The sequence below is a fragment of the Mesoplodon densirostris genome, chromosome 15 (assembly GCF_025265405.1).
Source record: "Mesoplodon densirostris isolate mMesDen1 chromosome 15, mMesDen1 primary haplotype, whole genome shotgun sequence".
Classification (NCBI taxonomy): Eukaryota; Metazoa; Chordata; class Mammalia; order Artiodactyla; family Ziphiidae; genus Mesoplodon; species Mesoplodon densirostris.
Genome location: NC_082675.1, coordinates 24,866,257 through 24,883,344, shown reverse-complemented (window position 1 = coordinate 24,883,344; position 17,088 = coordinate 24,866,257). Strand labels below are relative to the sequence as shown.

At 43.2% G+C, this 17,088-nt stretch overlaps 1 protein-coding gene across 2 annotated transcripts in view; it reads right to left on the bottom strand.

Moving 5' to 3' along the window:
- Positions 1–447: 447 nt before the first annotated feature.
- The window catches only part of SLC5A1 (solute carrier family 5 member 1), a 54,606-nt gene continuing 37,965 nt past the window's right edge, over positions 448–17,088 (bottom strand). Inside the window, exons 10-15 of one of the 2 annotated variants that reach the window (XM_060118190.1) lie at positions 16,278–16,385; positions 12,348–12,498; positions 10,170–10,338; positions 5,462–5,677; positions 3,836–3,941; positions 448–665 (exon numbers count right to left, since the gene is read on the bottom strand). In XM_060118190.1, the coding sequence (XP_059974173.1) occupies positions 448–665; positions 3,836–3,941; positions 5,462–5,677; positions 10,170–10,338; positions 12,348–12,498; positions 16,278–16,385 (968 nt within the window). Of the gene's footprint in view, positions 674–3,835; positions 3,942–5,461; positions 5,678–10,169; positions 10,339–12,347; positions 12,499–16,277; positions 16,386–17,088 lie in introns of both variants that reach the window. The other variant, XM_060118189.1, reaches the window with a different exon arrangement.

Genomic DNA, 17,088 nt, shown 5'->3' with positions numbered 1-17,088 from the left:
GGGGGGGAGTTATTTCTTTTAAAAAAAAATGAAGGGGGAAGTTAGATAGGGAAAGTGGTAGGAACCAGGGAGACCACAACTCTTAAAATAATATTCAAGGATCACAAACAATGTTGACGTGCTGAATCTACCTGAGACAAACTTGCATCAGACATTACAGGGCTTCTGTTTCTTAGTCTGCCTTTTCCTAGACGTCAGACTGAGTGGAATTTCCTTCTGCAGCTCCGATATGTACAGATGACTGTATCACACTGGCCTCAAATACATAAGTTAACACCAAAACAGCAATTTTTCTCTAGCTAGCCTGTAATTACAAATGTACACATTTATCAACTGGGCAAAATTTACAACTAGCTGGTGTCCCTTCAACACTGCAGAAGGGGATTAAAAGGAGACAGAATAAAGATCCCAGCCTTCACAAGCACAGCCTGCAGCAGAAGGCAGGACTCAGGCAAAATACGCATGACAGAAGACGGCCACGGTCAGCAGGATAATGCCATTGATGTTCACTATCGTCCGCCACAAAGGCTTCTCCGAGGTGTCTGTCATCTTCAGCTTCATGGCTGCCTCCTCTTCCTTTGTCATTTTGGGGCCCTTCTGCTGGTCCAGACCACAAAACAGGTCATAGGCCCGCCTGAAGCATCCTTTTTTCTCCTCAGGAACTTCTGTGTCAGGGGAAAAGCATAAAAGGATTGTTGGATACAGAAGCAGGAGGCACCAGAAAAGGTTTCCAGGGGAGATGGCATTCCATGAAACATCTGCCATTTTGCAGACATTTCCCAGTTTTCTTGTTTGCAGGAATGAAAACGGTACAAATTTATGTTTGTATAAACATAATTATAAGATGATGTTAATAGATGGATTCTACATCCTTATGATCAGCTTGCCTAGGTTTTATCTCTGTTGGGCCCAATGTAAATACATTTTGATTTAGAACAGTCAGAATCAAACAGGAAATACTAGCTTATGAGAGAGAAATGTTAACAATTGGCTGGGGACTTTGACGTATGAAGAACATAGAAAACCCACCTCCCAAACACAGAAACTCATGTCTGTTTGCTACATCACTGAAAAGCAATGAGATTGGCATGACTCAGGAGTGCACTGGCTACACCTGGAAACTCCAAGGCTTCACAACAGATCCAGCCATGTGGTAAGGATTGGTCTGAATAGTCCCTGATACAAGGCAGCAGTGATCAACACTTCCAGGGCTTAAGATCTGACACTGCTGAGTCGAACCATTCAACTGACCTTTGCCATTCAAAGTGGATGCCCACCAAGGGAACTAATTCTGTCCTCTGAGCCCAGGTGTGGCATTAGAGGTAGGCAGACCTGGGTTAGAATCTCAGGTTTGTGACTCACTAGATACAAAATCAAGCCCACTGTGTTTTCAGCACCATGGTCAGGGACCACTGCTCTCCACTCTCCCAGTTCTAAGAATCACAGACTTATGAATTGGAAAGAACCTCAGTGGTCAAGCACATACATGTGTCAGAACTGGAACCAAAACCCAGCTTTATGGCCTTTTTTTTTTTTTTTTTGCTTTTTTGAATTTTATTTTTTTATACAGCAGGTTCTTATTAGTTATCCGTTTTATACATATTAGTGTATATATGTCAATCCACTTTATGGCCTTCTTAATTCACCTCTCATATTCAAGTATATGTAAAGTATATGTAAACACCTTCTTCATTAATAAGATTTCCTGAGAGAGTGCCCAGTGTGTAGTAGGGGTTAAGGAGTGTTAGTCCCCTTCCATTCCCTCTCTTTTCTCTCACACACATAAAAAAGATAGACAAACCTCCTTGTACCCCTCCATTTCAGTAAACTCTACCAAAATAGGAGAATGGGGATGGAGTAGCAAGGAGTTGGGCTCACTAACCAGCCCAAGTGAGAAATGCCTGGTTATCTGGGTCAATAAAAAGTTGGGTGGCCTTGAGAAAGTCTTTATGTCTCATTTTCTTCATGTGTAAAATTGGAAGACTTATACTTGCATTATATGCCTTATAAGTATGATGCAGTGCTAAAATTATCACTAAAGTATGCATAATTAAAATATGTTATGATCATATCAATATCAGTCATGATGACAATGGTGCTGGTGGTGATGATATGGGGATGATGCTGATGCAGCTGCAAGTTTCCTCGTGCTGCCATTTCTCAGAGAATGTTGAGGGTCACACCTATTGCCTGCAAAAGCCCTCAAGAGATCTTCATTTATTGAAGGGCAGGGTGTTCAGTCTGATTTCACCACGAGTTCATCAAGAAACAACAGAATTCAAGTGCTGCCAGGAACCTCAGAAGTCATTAAGCCAGTTCTCTAGTCAGTGTAGGAGTCTCCTCTATGGCATCCCTGTTAGATGCATACTTGCTGCCCACCCCTTTCCAGACAGAGTTAGAAAACTCTTCCTTAAGTCTCAGTAATGACGGTGATAACTATAGCCAATTCTTATAGTGGAGGATTATCTTATTCAGTGTTTCCAACAGTGCTATGAAGTGTAGCCTATCATTTAGAATACTTTTGTGAGGAACTTGACCTTTAGAAAAATGGAATCTCTTGCCCAGGGTAGTAAGTAGAGAATTCAGGATTCAACCTCAGTTCTCCCCAAATCCAAATACCACACTGTTTCTGCACTATCCTGCCTCCATACTTCAAGTTAAATTGGAAGAGTTCTTTCCACCCGTCTGTCTTAAGCCTTCCCTGTGGTGCAGAGCTAATCTCTTCTTCCACATTAAAACATTCAAAATATGCCTCATCCATGTTCCTTTCAAATCTGTGATATTCTCACTCAATGTGGAGACATCTTGCGGGGTGGGAGAAGTAGGGGGCATGTTCACACCTGCCTGCCCCAAAGAAGCAGGAAGGGGCAGCCTTTTTCAATACTATGGCCAGTTGCCTATGGCTCTAGGTTCCTTCCAGCACTTGCAGGGTCACATTTCAGAACTGAGAGGTCTTTAGATATCTCAGAGCAGACTACATCAGAGCTGGGACCATAGGCAAAGCCTCTCCCTTCCTGGGCCTCAATTTCCATGTCTGTAAAATGAGGTGATAAGACCAAACAATCTCTAGGGCCCTTTCCAGAGCTAGTTCTATGAGTTTCCTGATGGCCAGGTTCAGACCTTGTTCTGCAGCATCCATGCTCCCCTTCAGATGGAGTGATGAGACCTCCAGCCCAGTACCAGGTAAAACACATATGACCTTGTGCTACCATACCTCTGCACACCGCACATCACCACAACCATCCTCCATGTGTGCACCCCTCCCATCTAGGGAGGAAAACTGCAACACAGAAGTTGAGGAAAGCATTACTCCCATGATCAGGATAAGTCTCTTGGCATTGCCTAAGCATTATCTTACTGGACTTCCAGGGAAATTTGATTTTTTAAATATGATGTGGTAAGCCGGTAAGACACAAGACCCTACAAGCCTCTATTCCATCCCCCTGATATCACTAGAACTGACCATAGCTTTGGTTCCAACTTCTTTCAGTTCACAGGCTATGTTGGAAGAGCCCTGAGCCTTCCCTTGTCCCTAGCCAAGCCCCAAACCAAGTCAGGGTGGCACGTATCTCACCCACGCTTACTCACTGAGCATTAAAAACCAGAGACTGAAGAGCTGGGACAATTTGGTATCCCCCTCCTCCCCTTGACCAGACCTTGAGTAAACTGCTCAAAACCCACTTATCCATCTCACCCCACACCCCACTCCTCACTCCCCTCTAGTAGAAAGATCTGAGCTTTGATGAGGCACTTAGTGGAGGCTTCAGTAAGGTGGTCTTGCTGTTGGAAGAGTAACTCTTTAGGGCTTGGGAATAGGCTCCAGGCCACAAATCACCTATTTCAATGGTCTCCTTTGGGATTTCTTGAATGTCCTCCTCTCCTGCATCCAGGTCAATACGCTCCTCTTTGCTGTTACGCAGGCTCCAGCACAGGCGGTAGAGCTGTGGAGAAAGCAGAACAGGTTAGCAGAAAGATCCAAACTGTCTTGGGCCAAGAAGTTGGGAGAACAAAGAGATGTACATCAAGAAAGGAAAAGGAATGTGGCTCTCAATACCATCAAGAACACAGATAACAGTTCCCATCCACAGCACTATCTCTAAATATGTTGGGAATGTGGATATAAATCTTACACACATGCACACCAGCCCCTATGCTATGTGCATATTCAGAGGCTAAGAGACTGCCTTGAACATAGAAATGTTTTGAATGAATGATCTCTTGTTACATATGATAAGTGAATTTGTTCCATTTAGCAGTTGTGCTGGGAAACAAGGCTAGACACCCATTTATCCAGACCAGCAGTGTAAGATCAGGTTTTTTGTACTATATTATGGGGGGAGAATTGTAGACTCATAAGCCATTTAGAACAGGGAACAGCTGGAGGTACAGTTTCTATTGACATAAAACCAGAAACTACTTTACTTCAAGAGGAAGCATGGAATTAAATGTGTTTGGGGCTACAATACTTTCAAAAACTGAGACATCAAGAAGCAATTAATACAACATAAAGTGAGTCTGTGACAGATTTGGCCACTAACCATGATGGTAGTTCTGCTGCTATAAAAGCAATCTTTGTTTGACATTAAGGTTGGTCACAGTTTTGAAAATTTGGCAGTGAGACTGAAGGTCTCTCAGGGATTCCGTAAGCCCCTGTATTTGTGCACACACCAGAAAGGGATAAACAAAACCCTTTCTCTTTCTCTACAGACAAATGTGATCTTGGGTTAACTCTCTAGCTCTGTTTCTTGGAAAACTGAAAAGGATAGAATGTCAGCTGTGCTGGGTTATCAGACTATATTGCTTATGGTAAAAATGACCCATAATTAGTAATCTTCATCTGCATTGGAAGGGCTGCGAACATACCCTAAACCAAGGGTGACATCTAGAGCTAAAGAAGAGTACTTGTGATTTTTGAAGCCTTGAATCAATTAGACTTTGATAGTATTTGAAATTTCTTAAATTCTATGGGCAACTGTTTGGAGGCTTAATTGGGAAAAAATAAAGGGTAAATCATACTTCAGATTTCCCTCAACGTGGTGATTTTTATAACTAGGTATGTCCCTTGCTGGGACCCCTGGAAGCTATGACCAGGAGACTGTTACAAGAAATATGTGTTGCTATTTGGGACATAAGCATCCAAGCCAGGGTGACCCCTGTGCCTGCCCATGTGATCTCATTCCCTTGTACCGAGCTGTCACTTGGGGAGCAGGATCCAGAGAATAGCCCCTGGAGTGAAATGAGGCCTGCTGTGAGGACTCCTGCTGAAGACACTCTCTTAACACTGCTCTACTGGGAAACCGTGTTTTCTGTCCTGTATTCTTCTACCTGACACCAAAAGCAAGGATGGCCTATTTTAGTCATGTGAGTATGTGACGTCTGATTGAGCCAAAGGCAACCAAGATGGATGTTGCAGCATGAACATGAAACCAGGGCAGGACAGGTCTCCCAGATACATACTCACATGCACATCTGGAATGGGCTTGGTGAAGAGGGAGACAGCCAGGATGATGATGAGAGAAATGACAAAGAGGATGATGGCAAAGTACAAGTAGTGCACACCACAGATAATTGTGGGACAGTTGCTGGGCTCCATGCAGCTCCCAGTTCCATAGGCAAACTCAGCAATCATACGGGACACGCCAATCACAAATCCAATGATCAGTCCCCAAAAGGCTCCCTGTGAAAGAAAAACCTGGGTTAAGAAACACTGTATACGGAAAACAGCTGTGCATTCACTGGAGGAGCAGAGGCAAAAGAATAACAGTGAGAGAGATGAGAGCTCCAGGCTATCTAAAACAGAGACAGTGGAGTTCAGAATATGGCTAGGAATGTTACATCAGGCCTTCAGCGGCTGCGTTTACCACATTTCAGTAATGTGATTTTATGTAAGTCATAAAACAAGGATTCACAAGATAATGGAGTAAAGTGTCTAATAACTGGTTAGAATAGCAACCCAAGGCCTTAATTCCCTTTAACTTTAAAAATAATTTGTATTTCTCTACCTGCAGCTACTTTTACCATCAGCCTCCAGATTTAGGCACATTCAGATGTACAGCAATTACTTGTGAAGTAATTTGTATTCCTTGAAGACATGGAAAAAGAAATTGGGTCTTTTGGGGACAGAGGAGAAAGGAATTTTCCATCACCCCCTTTTATAGATCCAAAGTCACTTTTTAATTTGAGAACATAAAATTATACTGTCTGTTTTTACATTAAATTTTGGGTTTACATATTAGAATTATGGAAAGCCCTTAAGAGACTAGTAACATTGGGGGACAATTTTTCAGGTTTTTTAAAAAACCCTTTCTTTCCTCCCTCCCTCCCTCTCTTCCTTCCTCCCTCCTTTCCTTCCTTTCTTCCTTCCTTCTTTCCTTCCTCTCAGTCAGTTCTCACCTAGAGGACAAGGTCTGAGTCTACAGGTCATATTTTAAGAGGACCAATGACAAAGCAGAGTGAGCACATAGAAGGGTGGCCAAAAGGAGCCTTCATGATTTTGTCAAGTGTTGGTCTGAACAGCTCCTTTGCTAGCCATCTGTACCCCCACACTGTATATTACAGGTGTGCTAAATTACCAGCTATTCTTTAAACGTGTCATGTATGTTCATGTCCTATCTCTTTGCACAGGTCATTCTCTCTACCTAGGAGGGCACAGTTTCATCCCTTCCTGGGAATCTTGTCCTAGCTGGAAGGTCTCCTCTCCTTCTGCCTAGACAGAACTGGGTGGGTGCATCCTCCTTGCTGTGGCTGCAGCATTGTGGACACACCTCCACACCAGCACCGACCACACTGCCATGTAATCATGCATTCGCTCCTATCTCCCCTTCTGAACTGGGAGCTTGCCCAGAGAAGGAACCAGGATTCATTCCCTGTGTGTTGCTAATGCCTAGCCCTATGCTGGCATCTGGAAGTGTCTGCTGGATGAATAAGTGAATAAGGAAGAAGAAAAAAGATGTTCCATTTGTCCCTCATACACTTTTTCAGTAAAAAAAAATTATTTCTTAACTTTAGTTTGTGTGAATAGTATTGATAAAACTCGCTTAGGTTTTCCTTTTCTTTTGGCAATTAGTCTGCTCTTATTCCTTTAGTTTCTATTCTCAAGAGGCTCTTGAAAAATCTGGGAGACTTCCCTGGCAGTCCAGTGGGTAGGAATCCACGCTCCCAATGCAGGGGGCCCGGGTTTGATCCCTAGTGGGGGAACTAGATCCCACATGCATGCCGCAATTACAAGTTTGCATGCCGCAACGAAGATCCCGCGTGCTGCAACTAAGACACAGCAACAGCCTAAATAAATTAATTAATTAAAGGTAAAAAAAAAAAGTTAGTGTAGCTTAAAATTTATTTTTTTTTAAAAAGAAAAATCTGGGATCCTTTGAAATTTTCCTCAAGACTTGGTCACCCCTCAGCAAACAGAGTGCGAGACGAGTCCTGAGAATCACTTTGCGGTCTCTGTGTGCTACTCTGGGCCAGGGCTTCTCACCCTCAGCACTGTGACATTTGGGCTGGATAATTTTTTGTTGGGGGAAAGGGGGTAGGAGGGTGTCTTGTGCATTGTAGAATGTTGGTCTCTACCGACTAGATACCAGTAACATTCCCCAAATCATAACAATCAAAAGTGTTCCCAAATGGGAATTCCCTGGCCGTGCAGTGGTTAGGATTCCGTGCTCTCACTGCAGAGTGCCCTAGTTTGATCCCTGGTCGGGGAACTTTAAATATCCCACAAGCTGCACGGCGTGGCCAAGAAAAAAATGTTCCAAAATAATGAAATAAGGGCTTCCCTGGTAGCCCAGTGGTTAAGAATCTGCCTGTCAATGCAGGGGACACGGGTTCAAGCCCTGGTCCAGGAAGATCCCACATGCCGCGGAGCAACTAAACCCGTGTGCCACAACTACTGAGCCTGCGCTCTAGAGCCTGCAAGCCCACAACTACTGAAGCCCGCGCACCTAGAGCCCATGCTCTGCAACAAGAGAAGCCACCGCAATGAGAAGCCTGTGCACCACAACAAAGAGTAGCCCCCACTTGCCGCAACTAGAGAAAACCCATGTGCAGCAATGAAGACCCAACACAGCCAAAAATAAATAAATTAAATAAATTAATTTTTAAAAAAATAATGAAATAAGAGAATGGTGCATTTATGATGTGAAAATTAGTCATCTCATTTCCTAATTAAAGAGATGAATTTAGTGCACCATTAAAAAAAATGTTCCCAATACAGTAGTTATTGGGTGTTTACATACCCAAAAAGCACTCCCTTTTATAACTTGGAATACTTCTGAAGTTAGTTGAAGAGTGGTTGTAAATAACTGCCAAATGAAGGAGAATAATGCTAACAAAATGTGTTTATTCCTTTTGGAGTGTCATAGACATGGACATAAAGATATATAGCTATATCTCCTACCAAGGAAACCAAAATAGTAGAATAAACTGAACCTTTCCTTAAGGAATTTTGAAATGTAGGTAATAATCTGGATTTGGGGTATCAAAGCAATTTCTGTTTGACCAAAATTTTAAAATATGAAATATAATTTTAAAATTTTCACAGATACGAAAGAAAAATGTTCCAAGACATCACCAAATATCCCCTGGGAAAGAGAAAAATTACCCCCAGTTGAGAACCATGACAATTTATTCCAATTCTTAGCCTTACTTTTTTTTAATATATTTATCTATTTGGCTGTGCTGGGTCTTAGTTGTGGCATGTGGGATCTAGTTCACTGACCAGGGATCGAACCTGGGCCCCCTGCATTGGGAGCTTGGAGTCTTAACCGCTGGACCACAAGGGAAGTCCCTAGCCTTACTTTTTTTTTTTTTTTTTTTTTTTGCGGTATGCAGGCCTCTCACTGTTGTGGCCTCTCCTGTTGCGGAGCACAGGCTCCGGACGCGCAGGCTCAGCGGCCATGGCTCACGGGCCCAGCCGCTCCGCGGCATGTGGGATCTTCCCAGACCGGGGCACAAACCCGTGTCCCCTGCATTGGCAGGTGGACTCTCAACCACTGCACCACCAGGGAAGCCCCCCTAGCCTTACTTTTTGAAAGCTCTGGTCCATTGCTGAACTGAGTCTGCTCGTGGCCCACTGCAATACCCAGCTGGGCTTCTAGCCACACTTTCCTTACCTGAATTTTAGAAATCTCCCAGTGAACCAGTTTCTGTCAATCCCTATTGAAACGTATTCCAAGATGTGTGCCAATTTCCCTAACTTGCCAAGATCACTTGCAGGTTTAATTCTGATCTCTCAAGGCCACTTATCCATGCACCCAGTTTTGTGTCCCCAGCAAATCTGGACTATGTTCCTAATGGCAAATGGCAAGGGAAGAGAGACACGTGTTGTGATTCACACACCTCAACTCTGGGTCACTGCAGTGAAGTGTTTCCCTGATGTATATCTGTCTCTGTCCTATTGAGAGAAAGGGGTTGTCTAACCAAAAATATATCATTGTTTATATTGTTTCAGACAGTCAGCTACATAGTCAACACCCCTACCCCTTCCCAATCCTTCCCAGGCATAGAGATGGTTGGATACAGAGACACTGAGCAACATCCCAGTCAGAAGCCTTATCCAAAGGCATCCTTTTCATGGTGCTTCAAAATCTGCAATGCTGCCCCACTGATGGCCCAAATTCTTCAGCCTGGCCTTCAAAGGGACCATGCCTAGTCTAACCTTAACCTGCCTTTCCAGCTGAGTCTTCCATTATCCACACACACAAACTCTCTCAACAGGTGAGATTCCTGACAGTCCCTCATCCCTATCCTGCTTGAGTATCACTACTGGGTCCTTCACTGGGCCCTGAAAAGTGCTGGCTGGAAAATCTAGCTCACTGCCGAACCAAGGAGGTAGCCTGTGCTAGAACTTCCTCTGGAGCTGCTCACCCAGGGGCTACAAACTTCCCAGGGAGTGCCATGCATTTGGGTCAAAATCACCAAGAGTGGATGGAAAACATACAGCATTAGTTGGGCATTAATTTGGAACCTGTAGCAAAGAGAAGAGGGGAGTCCGAGAGAATGTGAACCCAGGAGAGTCCCATGGTCCCTGGAGGCTTTTCCATATAAACCCTCAACAGCACATTCATTCCTGCTTAAGATCTCTGGGAAGTAGAATCCCTCCCAGAGAATATACAAAGCCAGATGGGAATTTCTGTTCCAGAATGATTTTTCTAGACCTGTATGATACCTACCTGCTCATTGACTCTCTTGCAGAAAATAGCAAGCAGGAAGACAGCTGCAATGGGTGGTCCCAAGTAACTGGTGATGGACTGGATGTAATCAAAGAGCTGCCCACTTTGTGCTGACTGCACAATGGGGACCCAGGCAATGCTGATGCCAATCAGCACCAGCATGAACAACCTGAAATCAAAGCCCCAACAATAGGGTGTCAATAAATGCCTCCACATGAATAAATATATATCACTGTATATATATATGTGTGTGTGTGTGTGTGTATACATAACTAGCAAATATAGATGTACACATAAAGATAGATAGATAGATATAAAGTTTTATATGACCACAACAAGGAAAAATAATTAGCAAATTCACTGAGACTCTTTTCTTCTGTATTCTGCTTCTTCAGGAAAATCTTCACCTGTAAGTAAAATGCACTTGATTTTCAATAGTAAAGTAGACCCAGTAACCACCAGGAAAGAATCCCACTTTGAGAGGCAGTGGAGTCTAGGAACAGAGGTATGGACCTTGGAGCCAGCTCTCCTTTTGTTTTTCTTTGGCCACACCACGTGGCTTGCGGATCTTAGTTCCCCAACCATGGATTGAACCTGTGCCCTTGGCAGCGAGAGCACAGAGTCCTAACCACTGGACCACCAAGAAATTCCCTAGCTTTCCTCCTTTTGAGTTTCACTTCAAGTCCTGAACAGATTGAAGGGTTCCTTATAACCTCTGGATTTAAATAGAAGGAAGGCCGTGATTCTCTTATCTCTCTTACCTGAATTTAAGGCAAGAGTCTTAAGCTAACCTTTGCAGAGCAGTGTTTTCACCACATATTTCTCCCTCTAAAATGCCCTTCCCACTGCCACCCATTTACCCAACTCCTATCCACCATTTTGGATGCAGCTCCCCCAGGAGCCTTCATCAGCTACTGCATGGTGCACTCATCTCTTCCCTTCTCTGAGCCCTTGATTGCTCTTACAGGTGCCACAGCAAAGTTTGGAATTGTTTCATGTAACTGTAAGTTCACCTAGGACAGGAACAAACCCCTGAGCAGCAGTCATTGGATGCACAAAAAAAATGTGAGCCCCAACATAATCTCAGGGCCAAGAGGTCTAGCCCTTAGCAAAGCAACAAAATGGTTTTCTTCTCATGTTGCATCTTGAGCCTTATAAATAGCAGAAAAACACCAGTAAACTTCTTTCTAAGGAAAACCCAGTCAGGGTAACCATGCTGCTTCCGGTGAAGCAGAGTGGTGGACTCTGGCCCATTGGTCAGACCTCCCCTGGGTGCCAGGTGTCTCATCTCCTGCAAGTGGCCTGCCATTTTCCTTTCCTTCCTTTGCCCTAATCTTGCTCATGAGATTTATGAGGTGGCAGCATTCCCTGGGAACCTTTCCCTTGACAGACATCCCAGGGACTTTTTCCACCTCCCCTGAGGAGGTTGGCCTGCCTTAGCCCCATGGAGAGACACAGCAGAGCTTCCGCTAATCCTCTATCCAGAGCATCTGCTCCATGATAATCGTGATAATGGGCACACCTGACCCATGGATCAATGCTTACTGCATTCAGTATCCTGTTGCGTCCATTACAAGTGTGCACATAGCCTGGTATTTTAGACTTTACAAAGCATGTTCACAAGTGTAATATCACCAAACCCTCACAATGGTCCTGAAAAATGTTACAGCAAAGGGTCAAGGTATTGGAGGCACCTGGGCCTAAAAGAAGTCCAGTGAGGAGAGCTGCAATCCTAGTTAAACTAGGATTCAAAAGACAAGGTTTCAAGAAAGTGAAAAGACAGCCATAGAATGGGAGAAAATATTTGCATATATCTAATAAGGGTCTATTATACAGTGAGGAGAGCTGCAGTGTGGAGGGCTGAGAAAGAAAGTGTGGGACAGTATAAAGGGCCTTAGACAAGGACTCAGTTGGCCATGGGTTCCAGTCCTGCCTCTGCTTCCTGATTTGGGCAGGACAAGCCTCATTTTGTTTATTGATAAACTGAGGTTAGATTAAATGATCTCTGATGTCATTTCCTGCTTCAGAGGGACATTGTTTGATGATCTCCAATTTAAAGTTAAATGCCACTGAGGTTACTCCCATTCTACCCAGCATGCAACAATCTTCCCCAGCCTGAGGGAAACTCTCTGATCATTCAAGCTTTCTATGGTGCATGACAGGGGGAGCTGAACTTACCTTCCTGCAATCATGAGCTCTTTCTCAGATGCTGTCTTCCGGATCTTGGTGTAGATGTCCATAGTGAAGAGGGTGCTGGCGCTGTTGAAGATGGAGGTCAGAGAGCTCATGAGAGAGGCCAACATGACTGACAGCATCAGGCCTCGAAGTCCTGAAAGAAAAGGAGGTTCTGAGTGGTACATGGAGAACCTCAGCTCTTTTGTGCTTGGAAAGTGTGAAGACTTGGAAAGTTTTTTGCCTTCTTACACCACACCATATTCTCTGATTTATCTCTCCAGAAAGATTAGAACTTTTAAGGAATGGACAGTAGCTTAAAAATACATTGTAAGCCCACAGCAGTCAACAAAGAGCTAGGGACAAAATACACATGAGGTAAATGCTTTGCAGTTGGGTGATTGATGGTGGTGGTGGTGATGGTGGTGGTGGTGATGGTGGGGTGTGTGTGTGTGTGTGTGTGTGTGTGTGTGTGTGTGTGTGTGTGTGTGTGTTTCCATCTGAGCAGACTTTTACAAGGTCTCTCACCCAAAAGATTAATGATAATGAAGAAATAGTTAAACTAGGATTCAAAAAACAAGGTTTCAAGAAAGTGAAAAGACAGCCCACAGAATGGGAGAAAATATTTGCATATATCTAATAAGGGTCTATTATACAGAATATATTAAAAATTCCTACAACTCTATAATAAAAAGACAAATAACCTAATTTAAAATGGGCAAAGGACCTACATAGACACTTTTCCAAAGAAGATAAAGTGGCTAATAATCACATGAAAAGTTGTTAAGCATCAGGGAAATTCAAATCAAAATCACAATAAAATACTTCTTTGCACCCCCTGGAGGGGCTATAATTTTTAAAAAGACAGATAATAACAAGCATGGGTAATGATGTGGAGGAATAGGAACCCTCATACATTGCTGGCAGTAATGTAAAATGGTACCACCACTGTGGTAAATATTTACTCAAATAGTTAAACATAGAGTTAACATATGACCCATCAATTCCACTCTTAGGCATCTACCCAAGAGAAATAAAAACAGGTTTGTACAAAAACCTGTACATGGGTGTTCATAACAGTATTATTTATAATATCCAAAAAGTAGAAACAACACAGGGTCCATCAACTGATAAATGGATAAACAAAATGTGGTATATCCATCCAGTGGAATATCATTTTTAAAAAAGGAATGAAATACTAGTACATGCCTACAACATGGATGAACCTTGAAAACATTATGCTAAGTGAAAGAAGCCAGACACCAAAGGACAAATATTGTATGATTCCATTTATATGAAATGTCCAGACTAAGCAAATCCATAGAGACAAAAAGTGGATTCGTGGTTGCCTAGGGCTGGGGGGTGGCTAGGATGAAACATAGAGTGATTGCTAACGGGTACAGGATTTCTTTAGGGTGTGACGAAAATTGTCTAAAATTGACTGTGGTGATAGTTTCACATCTCTGTGAAATACTAACCAAGGAGAGCACGAGGTTGTCCCTACTGAGGCTAGGAGGCCAGGCCATGCTGAGGGCCCACTATTGAGAGTACAATCCCAGAAGTAAAGGTAACCTTAGGGGTCACCTAGGCCTACCACCCATCTGATACACAAATCCTTTCCACAACTTTTCTTCTGCCTAAACTCTCCAGCAACAGGAGTCTTCTCCCTCTTGGACAGTCCTAACTAGGCAGATATCTGCCTGTTGACAGCCTCAGACAGAGTCCTTACGCCACCCACCAGAAGCGGTATTACTCTTCATCCACTTTTCCATATTTCACATATTCAAAGACAACTCATATTCTCTTGAACTCTCTCTTCTCCAAGCTAAACATCTTCAGTTTCTTGTACTATCCCTGTATAATAGAACTTGACATATATCTCTACTAAACTTCAGCTTGTTAGCTTTGAGTCAATATTCCTGCTTCTTGAGATCTTTTTGGAACATGATTCTATCATCTTCTAGGTATTGTATCTGTAAATAATTTTATAGCTGTGTTTTCATCTACAGCCTCACAAGAAGAAAAATAAAGGTTGACTATTCTGATTATTTTGTCATTTGTTGGGACTTTTTTAATGGTCCCACTTGAGTGTCTATCATGTAGACTACAGACTATTGGAGCTACAGTAGGAGTTATAAAGACCATCTCATCCAACTGTCTCATTTTTCAGTTAATAAAACAAAGGTCCATTTCAAGGAGTTAGTAGGTAGGGCTTCAAGTCTTAGTTCTGCCATTCACTCGGAGTTACTTTACCAGTTAATTGCTCAGCTGGGATAGAGTTTTCTCCCCTCTGTATGATACTCTTCTCAGACTCACATTCATTTATTCACACAACAAATATTTGTTTAACATAATTTTAGAGCAGTCCAGGCAACAAATAATGGTATATCAGAGTAGAGTGATGGAGATAACAAGAGAAGGAGGTAGATGAATATAAGAGATACTTAGGAGGTAAAATGGACAGAATTTAGTGATGGATTGGTGGGGGAATATTTACTGGCTGAGTGAAGGAGGCTGAATCTGCAAATGAGACAAAAAGGAACAGCTGGAAAGGATGGGGGTGGGGGGCGGGGGGGGGAAGACAAACAGAAGAGGATAGTGTTATGGAATCCAAGAGAAGGGAATAACTCAAGAAAGATGAGTGATCAATAATGCTGAATGCTACTGAGGGACCAATGGAAAATATCTATTTGATCTAGCATGGAGAGGTCATTGGGGAATCTGATATTTACAGAAGCCAGATTCCAGCCAAAAGTGAGGAACGGCAATGGTACATGCAAATGCAGCATTTTGGTGTCTTATGTGCCACACAGCTTTCTGTCATGCACAATCCACTCTAGCACAGTATTCAGAGCTACAGTCCTCACCCAGGATCTGCCAGGCTAAGGAAATAGCATAAACACGCCACAGAGGCCAGAATCCCAGCCAGAACTCTAAAAGAGCCATGATTCTTGTTAATTGCAAACTTAATTAATAAGCAACCCAGCTCAGTGGAATAGTTAACTATTACTTCCATTTTTATAGAAGTTGAATGCAAAGGGTTTGCCCAAGGTCATCTATCCAGTCTGTGGTTTAAAAAACAATCCAAATTCCTAAATTCTAGCCTTCAGCTGAGTTAGCCATGCCAGACGCTGAGTTACTGTGTGGCCTTGGAAAAGTCACTTTCTCTCTGTAAGCCTCAATTTCCCCAACTGTAAAATGAACAGGTCTGACCAGATGATCTCCATGTTTCCTTTCAGTAATAAAATTTTATGTTTATTCTAAATTTTCCTGATCAATACCTTTGAATTTTTTGTCTCCTGGAACCCCTAAACTAACGAGATTTCCATCCCTTAAGTCAGAATTAGATTTTTCTTCAACATGAAGATGAACAGTAACCATACAGGTCTACCCCAAAACTAACTATTCTGGACTCTAAGTATTCACTTCCTTAGGACACCACATTCTCTATAATGAGAAACCCCCTTGTATCCAATCTACCTACTGCCTTGAACTTCCTCATTCTAGAGCTAAAATCGCTCTTTGCCTTTCTCTCCATGTTTTTCTTTGGAACAGCCTAGAAGTCAATTCATTCTCCAGGTAAAATTTCATTTAGTTCAAGCCTCATGTTAATGTCTGTTGGAGAGCATCGAAAGACTTTCTAGATGAGCATGAAAAAGTCGTGTTTTTCCCTAACGTGTTTTCAGGTCATCTCCTTTCCATGCCTGACTGATGGACAAGTGCCAGGACTCATGGAGCCCAACCAAGCCAGATGTCTCCTCCCTACTAAGGCAAGACCTGCTCAAAAACTGAGGACGCCCGGAATGAGGCTTTCCCTACTAGCACCCCAGGCTCAGAAACGGCTTTGCCCCAGAAGGCCCACAGACCACTATGTAGACAGAGCCCAAGCCCAATCAGCCACCCAAGAAAGACCCTGCCAGCAGGGACAACTCTCACCATTGGGCATGAGCTCCACCACCAAGGTCGGGTAGGCGATGTTGGTACAGCCAACCTTGGTGCCGCAATATTTCTCACACTCCGAGGGGACAGTGCAGGCAACTTTTTCTGAGGAGAGATGAACAGTCATGTCAGCAAGCAGACATCCGGGAACTATTTCCGAGATTCACCTTCTTAAGACAGGGCTTCAAATAGGAAGTTCCTGCCCATGGCCCTGAAATGGTTCCACAAAGAGCACAGCTCCCACTAAGCCCTTCCATGCCATCCTCCTGCCCTGGTGGTCCTGACCATTCCCAAGCTCTGCCTGGGGAGGAAAGACAGTTCCTAAGCAAATGAGGGAGAAGCAAAGAAATGCTTACGTAGGAAAGGAGAGGGCATGGTCCTCAGACTTTAGCTAGCTACCCTGCTCAGCAGTGACTGTGTTCTTGTTTCTCCTGAAGATCACAGTGACTTGCGGTTCCTAATTTTGAGGTTTGTTTTCAACAGCTCTTGCAAGTAGGGTTGAACATCTAGACAACTAAGGGAATTCCCCAGTGGAAAATCTGGGCTAGAAATAGAAAGGCAGTGACCTGGGAGGGGAAGGGGACATGATCTAGAGACTTGGAGGAAGTTCTAAAAACTATAAAATTCAGATCTGCACGCATTTGTTAGGTACATAGTACCGAATCATCACAGCACCATCTCAAATATTTGTCTGTGTGTTATATCCATTATACTTTAAAATCTTCAGTTAGATATATTTTTCTCATGACAGGTGAGCCAGTATGGGAGGGTGAAAGCACTATTAGGAGCATGTAGCCAACAGCAACAA